Source organism: Hemitrygon akajei, chromosome 11, assembly GCF_048418815.1.
Source record: "Hemitrygon akajei chromosome 11, sHemAka1.3, whole genome shotgun sequence".
Classification (NCBI taxonomy): domain Eukaryota; kingdom Metazoa; phylum Chordata; class Chondrichthyes; order Myliobatiformes; family Dasyatidae; genus Hemitrygon; species Hemitrygon akajei.
The window spans coordinates 159521077-159542915 of record NC_133134.1 but is presented as its reverse complement, the minus strand read 5'-3'; the positions used below and the strand labels follow the sequence as shown (position 1 = coordinate 159542915).

The 21839-nt window shown below is 42.1% G+C and overlaps 1 protein-coding gene across 5 annotated transcripts in view; it reads left to right on the top strand.

Annotated features, from left to right (window-relative positions):
- Window positions 1–3714: 3714 nt before the first annotated feature.
- The window catches only part of cyld2 (cylindromatosis (turban tumor syndrome) 2), a 72313-nt gene continuing 54188 nt past the window's right edge, over window positions 3715–21839 (top strand). The window contains exons 1-3 of one of the 5 annotated variants that reach the window (XM_073062050.1): window positions 3758–4100; window positions 11379–11699; window positions 12230–12670. In XM_073062050.1, coding sequence (XP_072918151.1) covers window positions 12263–12670 — 408 coding nt within the window. In that variant the 5' untranslated portion in view covers window positions 3758–4100; window positions 11379–11699; window positions 12230–12262. The other 4 variants (XM_073062048.1, XM_073062051.1, XM_073062047.1 and 1 more) reach the window with 4 other exon arrangements.

The window sequence follows — 21839 nt, the reverse complement described above, 5'->3', positions numbered from 1 at the left end:
TATGTTACTGTTTGATTGAACATATGAATGACAACTCCCTTGAGATAATATTAAAATTGTATTTGGAGGTTAGGCCATCTACCTTCCTCATGAAAAACAGCAATAGTTGTGCCTGTTCTAAAACACAGGGAACCCCTATCGAATCCATCTAGTTTTAAAGCATTTGAATTATAATTTGGAAAAGAGAGGTGATAGTGTTTTATCAGAGTGGATTTTGAAAGGGTAGAATGATGTTGGATTCAGTTTTATACTCGGAAGATGATATTAGGAAAGCACAGGGAAATAAAGAAATTGTAATAGCAGTAACCCATGAACACTACCTCACTACTTTGCTCTTATTTCTGTACTTGCACTACTTATTTAATGTAACTATTATAATGTAACTCCTCTATCCTGATCAAAAAGGTGCATCAGTGCCTTTATTTCCTGTGGAGCATCAAGAAAGCTCACCTCTGTCCCAGGATACTGAAGGACTTTTACCGCTGTACCACTGAGAGCGTACTCACCAACTGCATCTCAGCGTGGTATGGCAATTGTCCCATATCAGACCGTAAAGCACTCCAGCGTGTGGTGAAAACTGCCCGGCAGATTATCGGCACCCAACTGCCCACCATTGAGAACATCTACCATAAATGCTGCCTGGGCAGGGCGAAAAGCATTATCAAGGATGCATCTCACCCTAACCATGGACTTTTTACTCTCCTCCCATCCGGTAGGCGCTACGGGAGCCTCCGCTCCTGCACCAGCAGACACAGGAAGAGCTTCTTCCCTGAGGCTGTGACCCTGCTGAACCTCACATCACAGTGCTAAGCAGTATTGCACCCATATTGTACTGTCTCAGTACTTTTATATCTGTGTGTTGTAGCACTTACTTTTTATTTGCAGTTATTTTGTAAATAACACTATTCTTTGCATTTCTGATTAGATGATGACTGCATTTCATTTGGCTTTGTATCCGTACTCGGCACAATGACAATAAAGTTGAATCTAATCTACATATATACTGTAATTCAGTTTTGTTCTGTTACGCATTACGTAGTTGCCGCAAAGACGACAAATTTCACGATGTATGCCAGTGATATTAAACCTGATTCTGATATTGAAATGGCATATGCTATGTTATAGAAGGAAGGACTTTTGATTGACCTACAGAAATTAGGAGTGAGGGGGAAGTTGTATAATTTTCTTCTGGGAGTTTTTTAATTTTAGACAGTCTATGCAGGTAAGGGAGGGCAAGGTATATTCAGGTTTCTACGTGTGAGAGAATGCAGTGTTTGTAGCTCTTTGTTATTTAATATTATGATTAATGATATTTTCTGAGATTGGCCCTGAGGTGGGTAAATCACTATATGCAGATGATGGAGGTTTATGGATTAGAGGTAGAAATTTCAATTTTACCATGTATAGGATGCAATTAATGATTAAAAAGTCAAACAGTGGGCAAATAGATGGGGATATTTCAGTAGCTAAGACTCAAGTTATGTGTTTTACAAATTGGATTAATAGACATGCACTTGATTTGAAATTACATGATCAAACTCATGAAATGTCAGTGGTAAGCTTTCTAGGCATGTGGCTGGATAATAAACTGACATGGAAGCACAATATCGGTAAAATAATTGATAAATGTAAAGGAGCATGAAATATTCTAAGGAATCTATGTGGGTATTCTTGGAGTGCTGTGCAAAAATCTTTGTTCACCATTTATATTTGTTTAATTAGATTTGTTCTTGGTTATGGCTGTGTGGCTTATTGGGTCAGCTTCATCTCCAACCTCAGAGTTTCTGGATGTGATACCAGCCCAGGCTTGAAGATTCTGTTGTGGTGCGCTAAGGTTGTCCCTTGTTTCAGCTTTGGAATCAGAATCAGGTTTATTATCACCCGCATGTGACATGAAATTTGTTAACTTAGCAGCAGCAGTTGAAATGGGACAATTCCCCTTGCAATTGTGGAGGTTGAAGTTGATGTTAACTTATTGGATTAATTTGAGGGGACAAAAAAACGATAATCCTGTTAAAGGTGTGTTGGAGGACTGTTGGGAACATTGCAAGAAGCGTGTTTTTAGTTTTGGGTGTCTGGTTTCTTATCATGCTGGAAATATGGGCTGGTTTGATTATGCAATATGTCCTACTGTAGCGTACTTGGAAATCCCACCTTGTTTTTTTTTCTGATGACTTTAGTTCATTTTAGGTTACACAATTTAATAAAGTCTAAGAATTCTGTTATGCCTGTCAGTCTGTTGGTTCATCATATGGTAAGGAAAATTGTTATGGTATGTTAACCATTTTTACAGATGGATCAAAAGATCATTTAACTGGGAATGCTGTTTTTGTGCCTTGATTGCAGGTAATGAAGGTAATGAATTGTAAGAAATGACTGACTAGCCACTTATCAGCAGAATATTCAGGTCACTGCTCCATGAGGTTTACTCATCTCTGCACCGAACTGTGGTTGTGGCCTGCAATTATCACAGTGTGGACTCACTTTTGTGAACTTCAGTTCTGAATGTTATTTGCTCACTTTTATAGTTTCCACTTTTTTTTCTCTGCATGTTGGTGGTTTGACAGTTATCTTTTGTTTTAATCGGTTCATTTGGGTTTCTTTGTTTTGTAGGGGCTTGTAAGGAGACGAATCTCAATGTTGTATACTATTTCCATAATAAATGTACTTTGATCTTTGTTGTCATCATTTCAGGCTTACAGGAGGAAATTTGTCCATGTAAAACTGTAATTTATTCAGATTCCTTTTCAGCTTTGATGAGTCTTAAACAGGTCATTCCGGCAGTAGACCAGACTTACTGTTGGAAGTTCATCAAACCTTATTTCATATACAAAGCATTGGTTTATACTTCTGCTCCTTGTGGGTCCCTGCACATGGAGTTGTTGAGGGGAATGAGCAGGTTGACTGTTTAGCGAAGAAAGCTGTTAAATGTTCAACAGTGGATCTTGATCTTCCACTTAGCAAATCAGAAGCCAAGGTGCTGGTAGGGTCAAGCATTAGGGGACTGTGGCAAGACTTGTGAGATAATGGCCATAAGGGGAGACTCCTTTATAGAATACATAGAACTATTAGGTTTATGGGAGAAGGGGTTAAAATAAGAAGGGGAGCAATTATTTTATCACAAATTAGAATTGGGCATACTGTGCTTCTATTAGGTAAAATATCATTTAGTGTTGTGTAGGTTTTGTCATCATTATGACAGTTAAGTATATATTACAGTGTGACAAGGAAGAAAATCTGCAGATGTTGGCAATCCAAAATAAAACACACAAAATGTTGGAGGAACTCAGCAGGTCAGGCAGCATCGATGGAAAACAGTAGACGGTCGACGTTTCGGGCCGAGACCATTCAGGTTGGAAACGCCGACTGTTCACTCTTTCCCATTATTACAGTGTGAACCTTGTAAGTTTGAAAGAAGTCAAATGCAGGCTTCACTACACTCTTTAGGGGTTGATAGATTCCATTTAAAAGGAATTTAAAAGGGAGTGCCTTTAATTCACAGTAGTGTTCTTCATTAATTTTGGGGTAATTTAACTTTCATTTGAAAGAGATTAAGTCAGACTGCCAACCGCCACGGGAAGTTATTAGAAGAGTTTCAGTTGCTCGTTATCCGGAAGCTGGGCAGCGGCAAATGATTGACAGGTGGCTGCCTCCCCGGTTCTAATGATTGACGTGAAGCGGTGAGCCGGAGCTCGCGAGAGCAGAGGAGTGGCGCATGCGTGTGACTCGCAGGACGCCGCGGTGGGATGGGGTGAGTGAAGTTGGGATGTGGTCGCGGTGTCAGCCGGAGGGGATTTCCCCACGTTCTCGGTGTCGAGTGGTGTGTGAATGAGGAGCCGGGCCTGGCAGTGGTCGGGGCCCGGAGTCGTGATGGACGCCAGCCTCTGCCCCCGGGAACAGCCCGTCGGTCCGGAGAGTCCTGTTGGGACGAAGCGGGACTCGGGAGCCTTACACCGGTCTCCACACCCTCTCAGCACTTCCACAGTCTGTAAAGGGGCGGGTGATTCCTTCCTCCCCACCGCGGCCGTCCCAAGGGCCGTGTAGTTTGGTAGCGATGTGACTGGGAGGGCACCTCCCACCGCCAGCCAAGCGAGGTCTTGGTAGGTCAACAGGCGGGGCTCGGTGAGGCCGTCTTCTCGCCGGTGACAGGAATAACAGTGTCCCTTAACACTGAGTCAGAATCGGGGTTAATAATGCCGACTTATGTCGTGAGATCTGTTGTCTTTGTGGCAGAGGTACAATGCTATACATAATAATATAAAAAAGTTCAGTAAGTAGTGCAGAAATAGAAATTAAAAAGGCAGTGAGATAGTCGGATGGCAGAAGTTATTCCTGATCTTTGAGTGTTTGTCTTCAGGCTTCTCACAGGTGAAACCTGCACTTGGTTTCCTTTAAAATAATGCATTCACAGTGTGGTGGTCTCTTCACCGGATAAGTCAAAGGCAGTTGGGGACTGCTTTGCAGAACACCTCCATTTAGTCTGCTTTTTCATAAGTACAGCTGTTAATCTCAAGGCAATTGACATATTTAGATATGTTGCATACAATCTTTCATCATTCTGAAAGAAGTTTATCATGTGGGGATACTGTGGTTTAAGTTGGTAGCAGATGTTGTTTAGAAACTGAGTTTGAGACCGCTCACACATGGGAGTGTTCTTAGTTTAATCAGAATCAGGTATAATATCACTAACATATGTTGTGAAATTTGTTCACTTTGGGGTAGCAGTGCAATGCAATACAAATATTAAAAAACTAAATTACTGTATGTGTATCTATGCATATTAAATATTTAAAAATAAGTAGAGCAAAAACAGAAATTTTAGAGAAAGTATTGAGGTAGTGTTCATGGGTTCATTCAGAAATTGGAGGGTGGGGGGGGGGGGGGGGAAGTTCCTAAATCGTTGAGTGTGTGCCTTCAGGCTCCTGTACCTCCTTCCTGATGGTAGCAATGAAAACAAGGCTGCAGAAAGGATTGCAATTGAGGTTGCTCTCTGCTTTTACCTAATAGAATCACCATATGAAATCTGGTTCTCAAGGTTGAACTTATTGTCATCTGCACAAGTGCATGCATGCACAGGTGCAGTTTAAAAACTTGCTTGCACCTGGATCACAGGTGCTTCATGCAAGCAGTATTTACAAGAAAAAACATAAATTATTTCCAACTTTTATAAGGAAGAACATAATTGGATCAAAACTAACCCATGAAGTCCATTTTAGTGCAAGTGATCAAAGTGGTCATAATGTTGTAGTGATTAGGGTTTTGCAGGTTGGTTCAAGAACTAAATGGTTAAAGCTCTTGTTGAACCTGGTGGGGTGGGGCCTCACTGTACCTCCTGCTCAATGGTAGCTGCAAGAAGGTGGCATGGTCTGGATGGTGCAGATCTTTCATGATGGGTCTTGCCTTCCTGAGGTAGTATCTCCTGTAGGTGGTGGGGAGGGACCTAATGATGTATTGGACTGAAGCCATTACTCTGTAGCTTCATATTCCTGTGCATTCAGATTGCCATGCTAGAACATGATGCAGCCAGTCAGGATACTTTCAACAGTAATCCTGTAGAAGTTTGTTGGAATACCTGGTAACAGGCGGAAGCTTTTTAGCCTCCAAAAAATGGTGGTATGCATTCCCTGTGATTGCCTCCATGTGCTGGGTCCAGGACAGGTCATCCAAAATATTCACACCCAGGAATTTAAAGCTGCTAGCTCTGTCCACCACCAATCCTCCATTGTAGTTAGGTGCACATTCACCTTCTTTCCCCTTTCTGAAGTTGATAATCAGCTTTTTATTTTACTAATGTTGAGCAAGAAGTTGTTGCCACCAATCAGCCAGGTGTCCTATCTTGCTTCTATATTATTACAGTGGTGAAATTTTGTGAACCCTGTAGAATTTTCTCTATTTCTACATAAATATGACCTAAAATGTAATCAGATCTTCAAGCAAGTCCTAAATCTAGATAAGGAGAACCAATTAAATAAATAACACAAAAAAACTTCATATTTATTGAGAAAAATAATCTAATAATACATGAATTTGTTGGAAAAAGTATGTGAACTTTTGCTTTCAGTAATTAGTGTGGACCCCCCCTCCCCCCTTGTAGAGCAATAACTTCAACCAACATTTCCAGAAACTGTTGATCAGTCCTGTACATCAGGTTGGAGGAATTTTGGCCATTCCTCCTTACAAAACTGCTTCAACTCTGGAATGTTGGTGAGCTTCCTTGCATGAACTGCTTGCTTCAGGTCCTTCTGCAACATTTCTATAAGGATTAAGGTCAGGACTTTGACTCGGCCATTCCAAAACATGAACCATGTTGTTAATTTTGTTGTTGATTTACTCTTGTCTTTTGGATCATTGTCTTGTTACATTATCTGACTTTGATTAAGCTTCAGGTAACTGACTACGACCCTGACATTCTCCTGTAAAATGTCTTGATACAATTTTGAATTTATTGTTCCCTCAACAATTGCAAGCAGGCCAGGCCCTGAGGCAGCAAAGCAGCCTCAAACCATGATGCTCCTTCCACCATGCTTCACAGTTGGGATGAGGTTTTGGTGTTGGTGTGCAGTGGTGAGCATTTCTGCCAAAAAAATTCAACTTTTGTCTCATCTGTCCACAGAACATTGTCCCAGAAGCATTGTGGAACATCCAGGTGGCCTTTTGCAAACTTGAGAAGTGCAGCAGTTTTTTTTGGGAGAGCAGTTTCCTCCGTAGTGTCCTTCCATGAACACCATTCTTGTTCAGTGTTTTTCTTTTAGTGGACACGTGAACAGAGACGTTAGCAAGTTCTAGAGATTTCTGCCTGCCTTGGGTTCTTTTTCGCCTCTTTCAGCATTGCACATTATGCTGTTGGTGTGATCTTTGCAGGATGCCCATTCCTAGGGAGAGTAGCAAACTTACTGAGTTTCTTCCATTTGCAGACAATTTTCTCTTGCTGTCGACTGCTGAACACAGGTCTTTTCCACCTTCATGCAACTCTCATTTTTCTAAGCTCCTCTGAAAGTTGTTTTGATTGTGGCATGGTGTACATAAAAAATTCTTTCTTGAGAAGAGCAGGCTCTGTCAGTAACCTGACTTTGTGTGTCTTTTTTATAGGGAAGGGCATCTCTACAATCCACATCTCCAATCTCATCTCATTGATTGGAACTCCTGACTCTAAATAGCTATTGTAGAAGGCATTACCCCAGAGGTTCACATACTTTTTCAAACAGATGCATGTAATGTTGGATCATTTTTCTCAATAAATAACTGAACAAGTGTAATGGTTTTTGTGTTATTTAAGTGGGTTCTCTTTATCTAGTTTTAGGACTTGCATGAAGATTTGATCACATTTTAGAAACATAGAAAACCTACAACACAATACAGGGTTTTCAGCCCAAAATGCTGTGCCAAACATGCACTTACTTTAGAAATCACCTGGGGTTACCCAGAGCCCTCTATTTCTCTAAACTCCATGTACCTATCCAGGAGTCTCTAAAAAGACCCTATTGTATCTGCCTTCACCACAGTTGCCGGGAGCCCATTCCATGCTCTCAGCAGTCTGCATAAAAAAACTTGCCCCTGACATCCTCTCTGTACCTACTTCCAACCACCTTAAAACTGTGCCCTCTCGTGTTAGCCATTTCAGCCCTGGGAAAAAGCCTCTGACTATCCACATGTTTAATGCCTCACATCATTTTATACACCTCTATCAGGTCACCTGTCATCCTCTGTCGCTCCAAGGAGAAAAGGCTGAGTTCATTCAAACTATTCTCATAAGGCATGCTCCCCAATCTAGGCAATATCCTTGTAAATGTCCTTGCACTCTTTCTGTAGTTTCCACATCCTGTGGTGAGGTGATCACAACTGAGCACAGTACTCCGTGGGGTCTGACCAGGGTCCTATAGAGCTGCAACATTATCTCTCGACTCCTAAACTCAATCCAACGGTTGATGAAGGCCAATGCACTATATGCGTTCTTAACTACACAGTCAACCTGCGCAGCAGCTTTAAATGTCCTATGGACTCAGACCCCAAGATCCCTCTGATCCTCCACACTGTCAAGAGTCTTACTGTTAATGCTATATTCTGCCATCATATTTGACCTACCATAATAAACCACCTCACACTTATCTGTGTTGAACTCCATCTGCCATTTCTCAGTCCAGTTTGCATCCTATCGATGTCCCGCTGTATCCTCTGACAGCCCTCCACACTATACAGAACACCGCCAACCTTTGTGTCATCAGCAAATTTACTAACCCATCCCTCTACTTCATCATTCAGGTCATTTATAAAAATCACGAAGAGAAGGGGTCCTAGAACAGATCTCTGAGGCACACCATTGGTCACCGATTTCCATGCAGAATATGACCTGTCTACAACCACTCTTTGCCTTCTGTGAGTAAGCCAATTCTGGATCCACAAAGCAATTTCCCCTTGGGATTCCATGGCTCCTTACTTACTCAATAAGTCTTGCAAGGGGTACCTTGTCAAGTGCCTTGTTAAAATCCATGTACACTACATCTTCTGCTCTACCCTTATCAATGTGTTTGGTCACATCCTCAGAAAATTCAATCCGGCTCGGAAGGCATGACCTGCCTTTGAAAAAGCCATGCTGATTAATCCTAATCGTATTTTACCTCTGTACAAATGTTCATATATCCTGCCTCTCAGGATCTTTTCCATCAACTTACCAACCACTGAAGTACGACTCACTGGTCTATAATTTGCTGGGCTATCTCTACTCCCTTTTTTGAATAAAGGAAAAACATCCGCAACCCTCCAATCCTCTGGAACCTCTCCTGTCCCCATTGATGATGCAAAGATCATTGCCAGAGGCTCAGCAATCTCCTTCCTCGCCTCCCACAGTAGCCTGGGGTATATCTTGTCTGGTCCTGGTGATTTATCCAACTTGATGCTTTCCAAAATCTCCAGCGCATCCTCTTTCTTAATGTCTGTATGCTCAAGCTTTTCAGTCCGCTGTAAGTCTTCCCTACAATCGCCAAGGTCCGTTTCTGTAGTGAATACTGAAGAAAAGTATTTTAGGTCATATTTATACAGAAATAGAAAATTATGCGGGGTTCACAAACTTTCCAGCATCAGTGGTGTCATTGGTGAATTTTTTTTCTCTGGTTTAATATCACCAGCGTATGTCATGAATTTTTTTTAACTTTGTGGCAGTGGAACAATGCAATACATGATGTAGAAAGCGAACGAAAACTGAGTTATAGTATATAGTTAAATAAGGAATGCAAAAAAGGGAAATTAAAAAAAAAATTATTAAGGTAGTGTTCATTGTCCATTCAGAAATCAGATGTCAGTGAGGAAGAAGCTGTTCCTGAATCACTGAATACGTGTCTTCATGGTTCTGTACTTCCTTCCCGATAGTAGCAATGAGGAGAGGAAATGTTCTGGATAGTGGAGGTCCTTAATGATAGACGCTGCCTTTCTGAGGCATCGCTCCTTGAAGATGACCGGGATACTACTGAGGCTAGAGCTCATTATGGAGCTGACTAAGTTTACATTTCTCTGCAGCATATTTTGATCCTGTGCAGTGCCCTGCCTCCATACCTTATGGCGATGCGGCCAGTCGGAATGCTCTCTACAGTACATCTGTAGAAATTTGCGAGTGCTGTTGGTGACGTACCAAATCTCCTCAAACCCCTAATAAAACATAGTCGCTGTCTTGCCACCTTTATAGCTGTATTGATTGCTGGTTCCGGGTTTTGTCCACAGAAATATTGACACAGGCATTGGAGCTGTTCTTTGCTACACAGTTGTATGTATAAAAGGTAGAGCGGGGGGGTGTTAAGCATGCAGCCTAGAGGTGCATATGTGTTGATGGTCAGCAAGGAGATGTTACCAATCCTTACTGATCAAGGTCTGCTGATGAGGGAGTTGAGTAGCCATGCTTTTAGTCAAGAGGTCAGGAATGAAGTGCTCTGATAGTTCAATAGTCCATTTAATATCAGAGAAATGTATACAATATGCAACCAACAATTTTCGTTCTTCACAGACATCCGCAAAAACAGAAGTGCCCCAAAGAATGAGTGATAGTAAAATTGTTAGAACCCCAAAGCCCCCACAAGCAGCAGCAAAACAATGATCCCCCTCCTCCCCCACTTCGGCAAAAAAGCATCAGTACTCTCCACCCACCAAGCAAGCAATAGCAAAGCCCTTAAGAAAAATAATCTACAGAACAGCAAAAACTAATGGATCATCGGACAATTTGACATTCCACAGGCTCGCTCTCTCCCTGACAGGCAGAAAAAGTTGTCCCCATTCACAGCGAGAGAGGAGACATAAGAAAACCACTTGCTGATTTACAATGATAAACGCGGCTGCACCGCTTTTCTTTCAGGAGTTCTCTGACGAGAGAGAGATGCAGAGATATGCATGCTCCAGATGTTCCCTTGTTCTCCAGCAGTGCTTCAGCTGGCTTAGAATCAGCCCATCCACAGGCGGCAAAACTTAGGAACCCCGAAGGTGCGCTTGTCTTCTCAGCTGCGGCCTTGGGATTTCGTAAAGCTGCTGGCGGTGAGCCCTGGGAGTAAGTCCCCCACCGCAGAGGCTGAAATCTGAGTGTAGCTCCAGGTCAGGATCTTTAACAGAACCTCATCCAACCTGAAAGTGAAAAGGAGAGACATTAAAGGTAGTAATTAAGCTCTTTTCATAGTTGAAGGAGTGATCTTTGAGCACCATTGTAACTCCGCCTTCACCCTTGGCAATCTAATGACTATTATGATAAAGGCAATATTAGCATTCATTTTGAGAGGACTAAAATCAAAGATGTCATGTTGAGGTTTTATAAGGCATTGGTCAGACAGTTTTGGGCACCTAATCTAAGAAAAGATGTTCTGGCATTGAAGAGGATCCAGAGGAGGTACACAAGATTGATTCCAATAATGAAAGGGTTAACATATGAGGAACATTTGATTGCTCTGGTCATAGAGTTTAGAAGAATGGTGGGGGGAGATCTTACTGAAACCTATCAAACATTGAAAGGCCTAGATGGAGTGGATGTGGAGAGAATACAGAGGGCACAGCCTGCGAATAGGACATTCCTTGAGAACAGATGAGGAACTTTTTTAGCAGGAGGGTGGTGAATCTAGGATTCATTGCCACAGATTGCTGTGGAGGACAAGTCATTGGGTACATTTAAAGCTGAGGTTGATATGTTCTTGATTAGTAAGGGCGTGAAAGATTACGGGGAGAAAGCAGGAGAATGGGGTCACAAGTGATAAATCTGTCATGGTAGAATACGGAGCTTTGGGCTTAATGGCCCAATTCTGCTCCTATCTCTTGTGGTCTTTAGAATCATCACAATTCTTGGTTGACTTGTGTGAAGTTGGATTGTTCATTTCTTTTCACCCCTCTTTGGTATGTTCAATATTCTGATACAGTTGCCATGCTTCCAGTGCCAATAGAGCTACCTACAAATCGCTAGCCTTAACCGTATGTTTTTGTAATGTGGGAGGAAACGGGAGAATCCAGAGGAAACCCATGTGGTCACAGGGAGAACATACAGACAACGCCAGAATTGAACACCGAATTTCAACTCCTGAGCTATAATAGCTGTTGTGACTGAACAAAGGCACCGGAGAGACACTGAAGCTGGTGATATTCAGCAAAACAAGCAGCAGGCATCATACTGGAGACACTCTTGGAAGAAGAGGCTCCCTGATTCAACATTACATGACATTTTTACATGCTAAATATCCAAGGTAGCACAGGGACAATTCTATAGTTATAATATGTCTACGATGCTTCTTTTGAATTACATATAATTTTCAGGCTCCTTTTGAATTACATATAATTTTCAGGCTCCTAGATGTTCACACTAACACTTCAGACACTAAAATGAATGTTAGTCACCATTGTCTCTGAGCTGCATTCATGCATATGCAGACATTTTAGGTCAAATGAGTGTTTCTTGGTTTGCAATCAACCCTAGTCTGCAGCTCCGAGAACACCATTGTTGTGAGCTGTATTTTAAACTCAATCCACAATCTGCATTCAGATCTGAAGACTGGTTACTGTCAAAATTAATATTTGTTAATATTCCCTATCTCCAGAATACACCCTAACAATAGTGTCACACCAACTGCTATGCTACCGTGGAGCCCTGATGTGTGTTAATTCATCATTATTTTCACTTGCTGCAAACCCCTTCCTTAATCTTATTGTTAGGAATGTAATTGTGTGTTTATTGTCTTTCATATTCTAAAATTGCCATTGTTATTATATCTTACAGGTTCTAATTCCAAGTTTTGGATTTCCCACAAAAATGGGGGGAATTGACGATGATAGACGTTATTTTATTGTGATAAAAGATTTCGCTTCAGGTAGAAAACGGATCCAGAAAGGGTCCTTGGGATACTTAATCCACAGAAGAACTGGGGAGACATCAGTCACTGTGGAAAATTGCAAGCAAGTAGTAAATTTGCAGGAAGCAAATCTGAAAGAAATCACCAAGGATGAAGCAGAGTTGCTTGTTGATATCCAGGATGTTTCTCGTCGATATGAGCTGGTTCAGAATGAAAGTCTCTTCAGGTCCATTTCTAAAGTACATATTAATGATGTCGTTCAACTGCGAAAGAGCACCAAGTCAGTAGGAATTGTTAAAAATATTGAAGATTCCCGAAGAAAAAATGGATTGGGATTGCATGGAACATTGTTTCAAGTGTCCATGATGGTAAGAGGCAAAGAACCAGCAGATGTTATGTGTTGAGGTTATAGTTGGCATTTGTAATGCAAAATTGTAATGAACCTTCAGGTATTTATTTGTCTCATTGTATTTGTTTGAACATGTAGTCCAAGGATGTAGCCTTTGTACAAAGGTATAGGATTCTATTAGTACTTCATTTCCTAGAGCGCAGGGGAGACTTGATTGAGGTATACAAAATCATTTGTGTAATAGGGTGGAGATGTGTTCCTATCAAAGGAGGTATAAGGTGCTCCTTCCCTCGGCCAGCCTGCAGGTCACCCTTGGGCAAAATCTAGCACCTGCTTAGCCCCACTCCAATCACCCCCCCCCCCCGCCCCCAAATCAGGGTCATGAGAAGCCATCGGAGCACATGGCAGATGGTTGTATGAGCAGCTGGTGCATATCGCAAGTCCTGGTTATGCGACCACAGACACCAGGCAGACAATCTGAAGATTATTGGTAATGAGTGGGGTCACCCGTCTTGTAAAGACACTGCCCAGAACAAGGCAATGACAAACCACCTCTGTAGGAAAATTTACCAAGAATAATCATGATCAAGAGCATGATCACCCACGTCATATGGCATGGCAGACAATGAGTGAGTGGGGGGGGGGGCTTCGATGGGTTAAATGCAATCAGGGTTTTTCCACTGAGGTTACGTGAGACTAGAACTTAGAAGTTATGGGTGAAATGTTTAAGGAAAACATGAGGGGAAACTTCTTCACTCGGTGGTGAAAGTGTGGAATGAGCTGCCTGTGGGAACGGTGGATGCAGGTTCAATTTCCACACAAGACAAATTTGAATAAGTACATTGATGGGAGGGTATGGACGGCTAAGGTTCAGGTCAATAGGATGAGGCAGAATAACAATTGGGTATGGACTAGGCTGAAGGGCCTTTTTCTGTGCTGTCACTCTATAGTGGATCTCCTTTTGTCCAGCAAGAACCCTTGTACAGCCATACTTTATTGTTTGGATGCTTAAGTAAAATTCAGCTTATTGGGGCAATCTGGCATTATTAGTGTTAATGACTTTTCTATTGTTTGTATTCCTCTTATCTCCTGTGCAACAATTAAGATCAAATGGATTTCACAGTTATATTTATCCTGCAACATCAGATCTAAATGTATCAGTTATATAACAGAAAAATAAATAGTGTTCTGGAGTAGTCTTTTAAAGTTAAGACCAGAAGGAACATTTGGGCACTTTAATTATTTTCCATGAATTTGGAAATGAGTTTCCCCACTTCAGAATTTCCTAAATAAGAAAATGGGACACTTAATCTAAAGGCCCCTACAAAAGAATTGAAGGAATCTTGGTGAAATGGAAGATAATTGAAAGCATTATCTTCTCTATTCTTTCCTCTATGTGAGGGGTATGGTAAAACTATGTAGTAATAGTAGTAAAAAAAGTATTAGTGCAGTCACTCGAGTCAGTGTAATGTTCTCCTAAAGGGTTGTCTTTCAGTGGGTCCTCAGATAGCTGTAGAGACCGATCCAGGATCTACATATTCTGTTGCAGTGCTGGCTATGGTTAGTGGTTGGGTCCTTTGGCTGTTCAGTCTCTCCTTTCACAGCTGCTACTTGTTCTCTGCAGCACAGTGGAGGCTGTTCTCATGCTAGTTATGATTTAAAGTTAAAGGATTAGTATCAGAATTGGGTTTAATATCACTGGCATATGCTGTGAAGTTTTGTTGTTTTGTGGCAGCATTACATTGTAATACATTGCCTCAGGGATCTGTACTGGGTCCAGTGTTGTTTGTCATATACATTAATGATTTGGATGATGGGGTGGTAAATTGGATTAGTAAGTGTGCAGATAATACTAAGATGGGTGGCGTTGTGGATAATGAAGTAGGTTTTCAAAGCTTGCAGAGAAATTTAGGCCAGCTAGAAGAGTGGGCTGAATGATGACAGATGGAGTTTAATGCTGATAAGTGTGAGGTGCTACATTTTGGTAGGAATAATCCAAATAGGGCATACATGATAAATGGTAGAGCATTGAAGAATGCAGTAGAACAGAGTGATCTAGGAATAATGGTGCATAGTTCCTGAAGGTGGAATCTCATGTGGATAGGGTGGTGAAGAAAGCTTTTGGTATGCTGGCCTTTATAAATCAGAGCATTGAGTATAGGAGTTGGGATGTAATGTTAAAATTGTACAAGGCATTGGTGAGGCCGAATTTGGAGTATTGTGTATAGTTCTGGTCACCGAATTATAGGAAAGATGTCAACAAAATAAGAGTACAGAGAAGATTTACTACAAACCCCATTTCCAGAAAAGTTGGGATATTTTCCAAAATGCAATAAAAACAAAAATCTGTGATATGTTAATTCACGTGAACCTTTATTTAACTGACAAGAGTACAAAGAAAAGATTTTCAATAGTTTTACTGACCAGCTTAATTGTATTTTGTAAATATACACAAATTTAGAATTTGATGGCTGCAACACACTCAACAAAAGTTGGGGCAGAGGCATGTTTACCATTGTGTTACATCATCTTTTAATAACACTTTTTATTCGTTTTGGAACTGAGGATACTAATTGTAGTAGATTTGCAATTGGAAATTTTGTCCATTCTTGCTTGATATAAGACTTCTGCTGCTCAACAGTCCGTGGTCTCCATTGTCTGATTCTTCTCTTCATGATGCGCCATACATTTTCAATAGGAGATAGATTTGGACTGGCAGCAGGCCAGTCAAGCACACGCACTCTGTGTCTACAAAGCCACGCTATTGTAGCCCGTGCAGAATGTGGTCTGGTATTGTCCTGCTGAAATAAGCATGGACGTCCCGGGAAGAGACGTCGCCTTGATGGCAACATATGTCTCTCTAAAATCCTAATATACGCCTCAGAATCAATGGTACCTTCACATACATGCAACTCACTCATGCCGTGGGCACTGATGCACCTCCATACCATCACAGATGCTGGGTTTTGCACCTTTCGCTGATAACAATCAGGATGGTCATTTTCATCTTTGGCACGGAGAACTTGACGCCCATTTTTTCTGAAAACTAGCTGAAATGTGGACTCATCTGACCACAGCACACAGTTCCACAGTCTTTCGGTCCATCTGAGATGAGCTCGGGCCCAGAGAACTCGCCGGTGTTTCTGCATAGAGTTGATGTATGGCTTCCTCCTTGAGTAATACAGTTTCAAGTTGCATTTCTGGATGCAGCGACGGACTGTGTTAAATGACAATGGTTTTCTGAAGTAATCCCGAGCCCAGGTGGCTATAATTGTCACAGCAGCATGACAGTTTCTTAGGCAGTGCCACCTGAGGGCTGGAAGATCACGTGCATTCAACAGTGGTTTCCGACCTTGCCCTTTACGCACTGAGATGTCTCTGAATTCTCTGAATCTTTTCACAAAATTATGTACTGTTGAAAGACCTAAATCCTTTGCAGTCTTGTGTTGAGAAATGTTCCTTTTGAACTGACTAACAATTCTCTCACGAATTTTGACACAAAGGGGTGAGCCACGACCCATCCTTGCTTGCAAAGACTGAGCTTTTGATGGACGCTACTTTTATACCCAGTCATGATACCTCACCTGCTACCGATTAGCCTGCTTAATGTGGAGCCTTCCAAACCGGTGTTACTTGAATATTCTGTGCACTTTTCAATCTTATTTTAACTCTGTCCCAACTTTTGAGTGTGTTGCAGCCATCAAATTCTAAATTTGTGTATATTTACAAAATACAATTAAGTTGGTCAGTAAAACTATTGAAAATCTTTTCTTTGTACTTTTGTCAGTTAAATAAAGGTTCACGTGAATTAACATATCACAGATTATTGTTCTTACTGCATTTTGGAAAATATTCCAACTTTTCTGGAAATGGGGTTTGGAGAATGTTACCTGGGTCTCAGCACCTAAGTTACAGGGAAAGGTTGAACAAGTTAGGCCTTTATTCTTTGGAGTGTAGAAGGTTGAGGGGGGAACTTGATAAAGGTATTTAAAATTATGAGGGGGATAGATAGAGTTGACATGGATAGGCTTTTTCCATTGAGAGTAGGGGAGATTCAAACAAGAGGACATGAGTTGAGAGTTAGGGGGCAAAATTTTAAGGGTAACACGAGGGGGAATTTCCTTACTCAGAGAGTGCTAGCTGTGTGGACCGAGCTTCCAGTAGAAGTGGTAGAGGCAGGTTCGGTATTGTCATTTAAAGTAAAATTGGATAGGTATATGGACAGGAAAGGAATGGAGGGTTATGGGCTGAGTGCCAGCCAGTGGGACTAGATGAGAGTAAGCGTTCGGCATGGACTAGAAGGGCCGAGAAGGCCTGTTTCCATGCTGTAATTGTTATATGGTTATAATAAAAATACCGTAAAGTACGATTAGTATACAATACTGTACAAAAGTCTTGGACATATACATGGAGCCTAAGACCTTTCTACCACACTGTAGTAGCTTTATGCATTGCACTGGTACTGCTGCTGCAAAAAACAGCAATTATTAGTTTCATGACGTATTAGTGATAATAAACCTGATTCTGATATGGGTGTTCATTGTGAACTGAAAGTGGTAAGGGGGCAGGGAGAGGGGAGTCATGGTTGGGAAGAAGGGAAGGGAGTGGGAAGCACCAGTGAGACATTCTGTAATGATCAATAAACCAATTGTTTGGAATCAAGTGACCTTGCCTGGTGTCTCAGTACTGGCTGTGTCTGCACCTGTGCCACCCTCACCCCTGGTACCCCTCTGCCAACTGTCTCTCACCCCTCCCATGGCACTCCACTTTCACCATTCCCAACATCCTTTGCTCCTGCAAGATTTACAAGCTTCACATTGATAAATACAGCACTGTGCAAAAGTTTTAGGCAGCCTAGCTATATATATGTACTTAAGACTACTTAAAATATTAAATGAGTTAAGTAGTACAAAGAGGAAGGGAAAAAAGGTGAGGTAGTGTTCATGGATTCCTTGTCCATTCAGAAATCTGATGAGAGGGATAAGAAACTGTTGTAAATTGTTCAATGTGTGTCTTCAGGCTCCTGTATCACCATCTTGATGATAGTAGTGAGAAGAGGGCATGTTCTAGGTTAGTGGTCACCAACCTTTTTAAGCCCAAGATCCTCTACCTCGGCCTTAGTAAAAGGCAAGATCACCCCCAGATCGATTAGTTACATGCATGCGCACCGGGGCAGAAAAGACCGGAAATAAAACCCCGCAACCCAGAAGTAGAAATAATGCATAAGCACCAGGGGTCACCACCCTATTTTGCACCGCGAGCCGCTTTAATATTGACAATATTCTTACGGACCGGCTGACGGGGTGGGGGGGGGGGGGAGTTAAACACAACGGGAATACAGCGATACTCGAAGCAGGTTCCTTATGTCCAATTTATTCCGCAATTTAGTTTTCGTGGCTCTCAGCTGCTGCCCCGCTTGCTCACATTTTTTCCGCTCACAAAACTCAACGGGCTTGTCTTTAAGTGCAGGGTGCTTGGACTCAAGGTACTGAAGCAGTTTTGAGGGCTTCATTGCCTCATTAGACAGCCTCTGGGCCCGAACTCCAGCCTCCCGCCCGCCTGCCGCCAGAGGCCTTGGCCAGGTGCGGTTGGTCGTGGGTGGGGTGAGAGGACAAGGTCAGGGCCGGAGCAGCAGCAGCAGTACAGTGCAATGCATAAAGCATTACTATAAGTTGCAATAAGAAGTATAAAAAATAAGTATAGTAGAAAATGGAGAGGTAGTGTTCATGGGTTCACCTGCTGTTCAGAAATCTCATGGTAGAGGAGAAAAAGTTCAAAGTAAATTTATTGTCAAAGTACACCTGTCAGTATACAACCCTGAGATTCATTTCCTTGCCAGTATACTCAATAAATCCAAGAACTACGTTAAGGTTAATGAAGGACAGAGGAAGTGCAGTGCAGGTGAAAGATTGTAACTTGGATTGCTGAGACTCATTGTACGAGGGAACCATTCACTAGTCGTATAACAGCAGAGTAGAAGCTGTCTCTCAGCCCAGTGGTCATGCTTTCAGGCTTTTGTACGGTGGCATGCAAAAGTTTGGGCACCCCGGTCAAAATTTCTGTTACTGTGAATAGCTAAGCGAGTAAAAGATGACCTGATTTTCAAATGGCATAAAGTTAAAGATGACACATTTCTTTTAATATTTTAAGCAAGATTACTTTTATTTCCATATTTTACAGTTTCAAACTAACAAAAAAGGAAAAGGGCCCAAAGCAAAAGTTTGGGCACCCTGCATGGTCAGTATTTAGTAACACCCCCTTTGGCAAGCATCACAGCTTGTAAACGTTTTCTGTAGCCAGCTAAGAGTCTTTCAATTCTTGTTTGAGGGATTTTCGCCCATTTTTCCTTGCAAAAGGCTTCTAGTTCTGTGAGATTCTTGGGCCACCCTGCATGCATTGCTCTTCTGAGGTCTATCCAGAGATTTTCAATGATGTTTAGGTCGGGGCACTGTGAGGGCCATGGCAAAACCTTCAGCTTGCGCCTCTTGAGGTAGTCCATTGTGGATTTTGAGGTGTGTTTAGGATCATTATCCTGTTGTAGAAGCCATCCTCTTTTCATCTTCAGCTTTCTTACAGATGGTGTGATGTTTGCTTCCAGAATTTGCTGGTATTTAATTGAATTCATTCTTCCCTCTACCAGTGAAATGTTCCCCATGCCACTGGCTGTAACACAAGCTCAAATTATGATCGATCCAACTGTGTGCTTAACAGTTGGAGAGGTGTTCTTTTCATGAAATTCTGCACCCTTTTTTCTCCAAACATACCATTGCTCATTGTGGCCAAAAAGTTCTATTTTAACTTCATCAGTCTACAGGACTTGTTTCCAAAATGCATCAGGCTTGTTTAGATGTTCCTTTGCAAACTTCTGACGCTGAATTTTGTGGTGAGGAGGCAGGAAAGGTTTTCTTCTGATGACTCTTCTATGAAGGTCATATTTGTGCAGGTGTCGCTACACAGTAGAACAGTGCATCACCACTCCAGAGTCTGCTAAACCTTCCTGAAGGTCTTTTGCAGTCAAGCAGGGCTTTGATTTGCCTTTCTAGCAATCCTACGAGCAGTTCTCTGGAAAAGTTTCCTTGGTCTTCCAGACCTCAGCTTGACCTCCACCGTTCTCCTTAACTGCCATTTCTTAATTACATTATGAACTGGGGAAACGGCTACCTGAAAGCGCTTTGCTATCTTCTTATAGCCTTCTGCTTTGTGGGCATCATTTATTTTAATTCTCAGAGTGCTAGGCAGCTTGCTTAGAGGAGAGCCCATTGCTGCTGATTATTGGGACGAGGTTTGAGGAGTCGGTATTTATACAGCTTGGAAATTTGCATCACTTGACCTTTCCTAACAATGATTCTGAACAAGCCATAGCTCTAACAAGCTAATTAAGATCTGAGAGCTCAAATCTCTTGGGGTGCCCAAACTTTTACATGGTGCTCCTTTCCTTTTTTCCACTCTAAAAATGTACAAAACAAAAATAATACACTAATCTTGCTTAAAATGTTGAAAAGAATGTTTCATCTTTAACTTTATGACTTCTACTCACTTAACTATTCACAGTCACAGAAATTTTGACCAGGGGTGCCCAAACTTTTGCATGCCACTGTATCTTATGTCCAAAGGAAGAAGAGAGGATGTTTGATTATCAAAGTTCAACTTAAATTTATTATCAAAGTACAGGTATGTCACTATATACAACACTGAGATTCTTTTTCTTATGGCCATACTCAATAAATCCAATAACTTTAAAAGAATCAATGAAAGACTGCACCCAACAGGATGAACAAATATCCAATATGTAATAGACAATAAGCTGTCCAAATATAAAAGAAAAAAGAGAAATAATAAATAAGCAATAAATATCGAGAACATGAGATGAAGAGTCTTTGGAGGTGAGTCCATAGGTTGTGGAAATATTTCAATGATGGGGCAAGTGAAGTTATCCCCTCTGGTTCAAGAGCCTGATGGTTGAAGGATAATAACAACTCTTCCTTAACTTGGTAGTGTGAGTCCTGAGGCTCCTGTACCACCTTCCTGATGGCAACAGTGAGAAGAGAGTGTGACCTTGGTGTTGGGGCCCCGATGATGGATGGTGCTTTCCTGTGACAATGCTCCATAATGTTGAGTGTGTTTACTCAGACTCCTTCCTGATGGTTGTAATGAGAAGAGGCACGTCCTGGCTCGTAGGCATCCAAGAACAGAGACTATAAAAAGTGGCAGATACCACCCAGTCCATCACAGGAAAAGCCCTCCCCACCATTGAGCACATCTGAATGTGCTTGAGGATCGAGGCATGACTGCGCAAGCGCGTGGGCATCAGCCAGTTAGAACAGTGAGACGAGTTTAAAAGACGGTTGTTTCTTCAGCGGTTTAATCAAGGCACAACTGCGCAAGCATATGTGGACGTCAGCCAGTTAGAACAGCAAGAAGAGTTTAAAAGGAGACAGTAATTTTTTCAGCGGTTTGATCAAGGCGCGACTGTGCAAGCACATGGATGTGGAAAGTGGCCAGTGAGTGAGTGGGCCAGTGAAGGAGTGGAGATTTGAGGCTTTGACTCGAGAGGCTTCAACGAGAAGAGGCTGAGGACGAGCTTCACTCCAAGTGAGGTAAGGCCGGGTAAGTTCCTTTCAAAGGAGAAAGTTTCAAAAGTTGAGGCAAGTATTGGGTAGGTCATGGCAGCTGAGATCGGCCCCGTGGTTTGTTCATCCTGCAACATGTGGGAAATCAGGGATACTTCCAGTGTCCCTGACGACTATGTGTGCAGGAAGTGTGTCCAACTGCAGCTTCTGGCAGACCGCATTGAGCGTCTGGAGCTGCGATTGGGTTCATACTGGAGCATCCGCGATGCTGAGAAAGTCGTGAATAGCACGTTCAGTGAGTTGGCCACACCGCAGGTAAAGGCTACACAGGCAGAAAGGGAAGGGGTGGCCACTAGACAGCGTAGCAGTAGGCAGGTAGTGCAGGAGTCCCCTGAGGTCATCTCCCTCCTAAACAGATACACTGTTTTGGATACTGTTAGGGGAGATGTCTCATCAGGAGAAGGCAGCAGCAGCGGAGTTCATTGTACCATGGGTGGCTCTGCGGCACAGGAGGGAAGGAAAAGGAGTGGGAGAGCTGTAGTGATAGGGGATTCGATTGTAAGGGGAATAGAGGCGTTTCTGTGGCCACAAATGAGACTCCAGGATGGTATGTTGCCT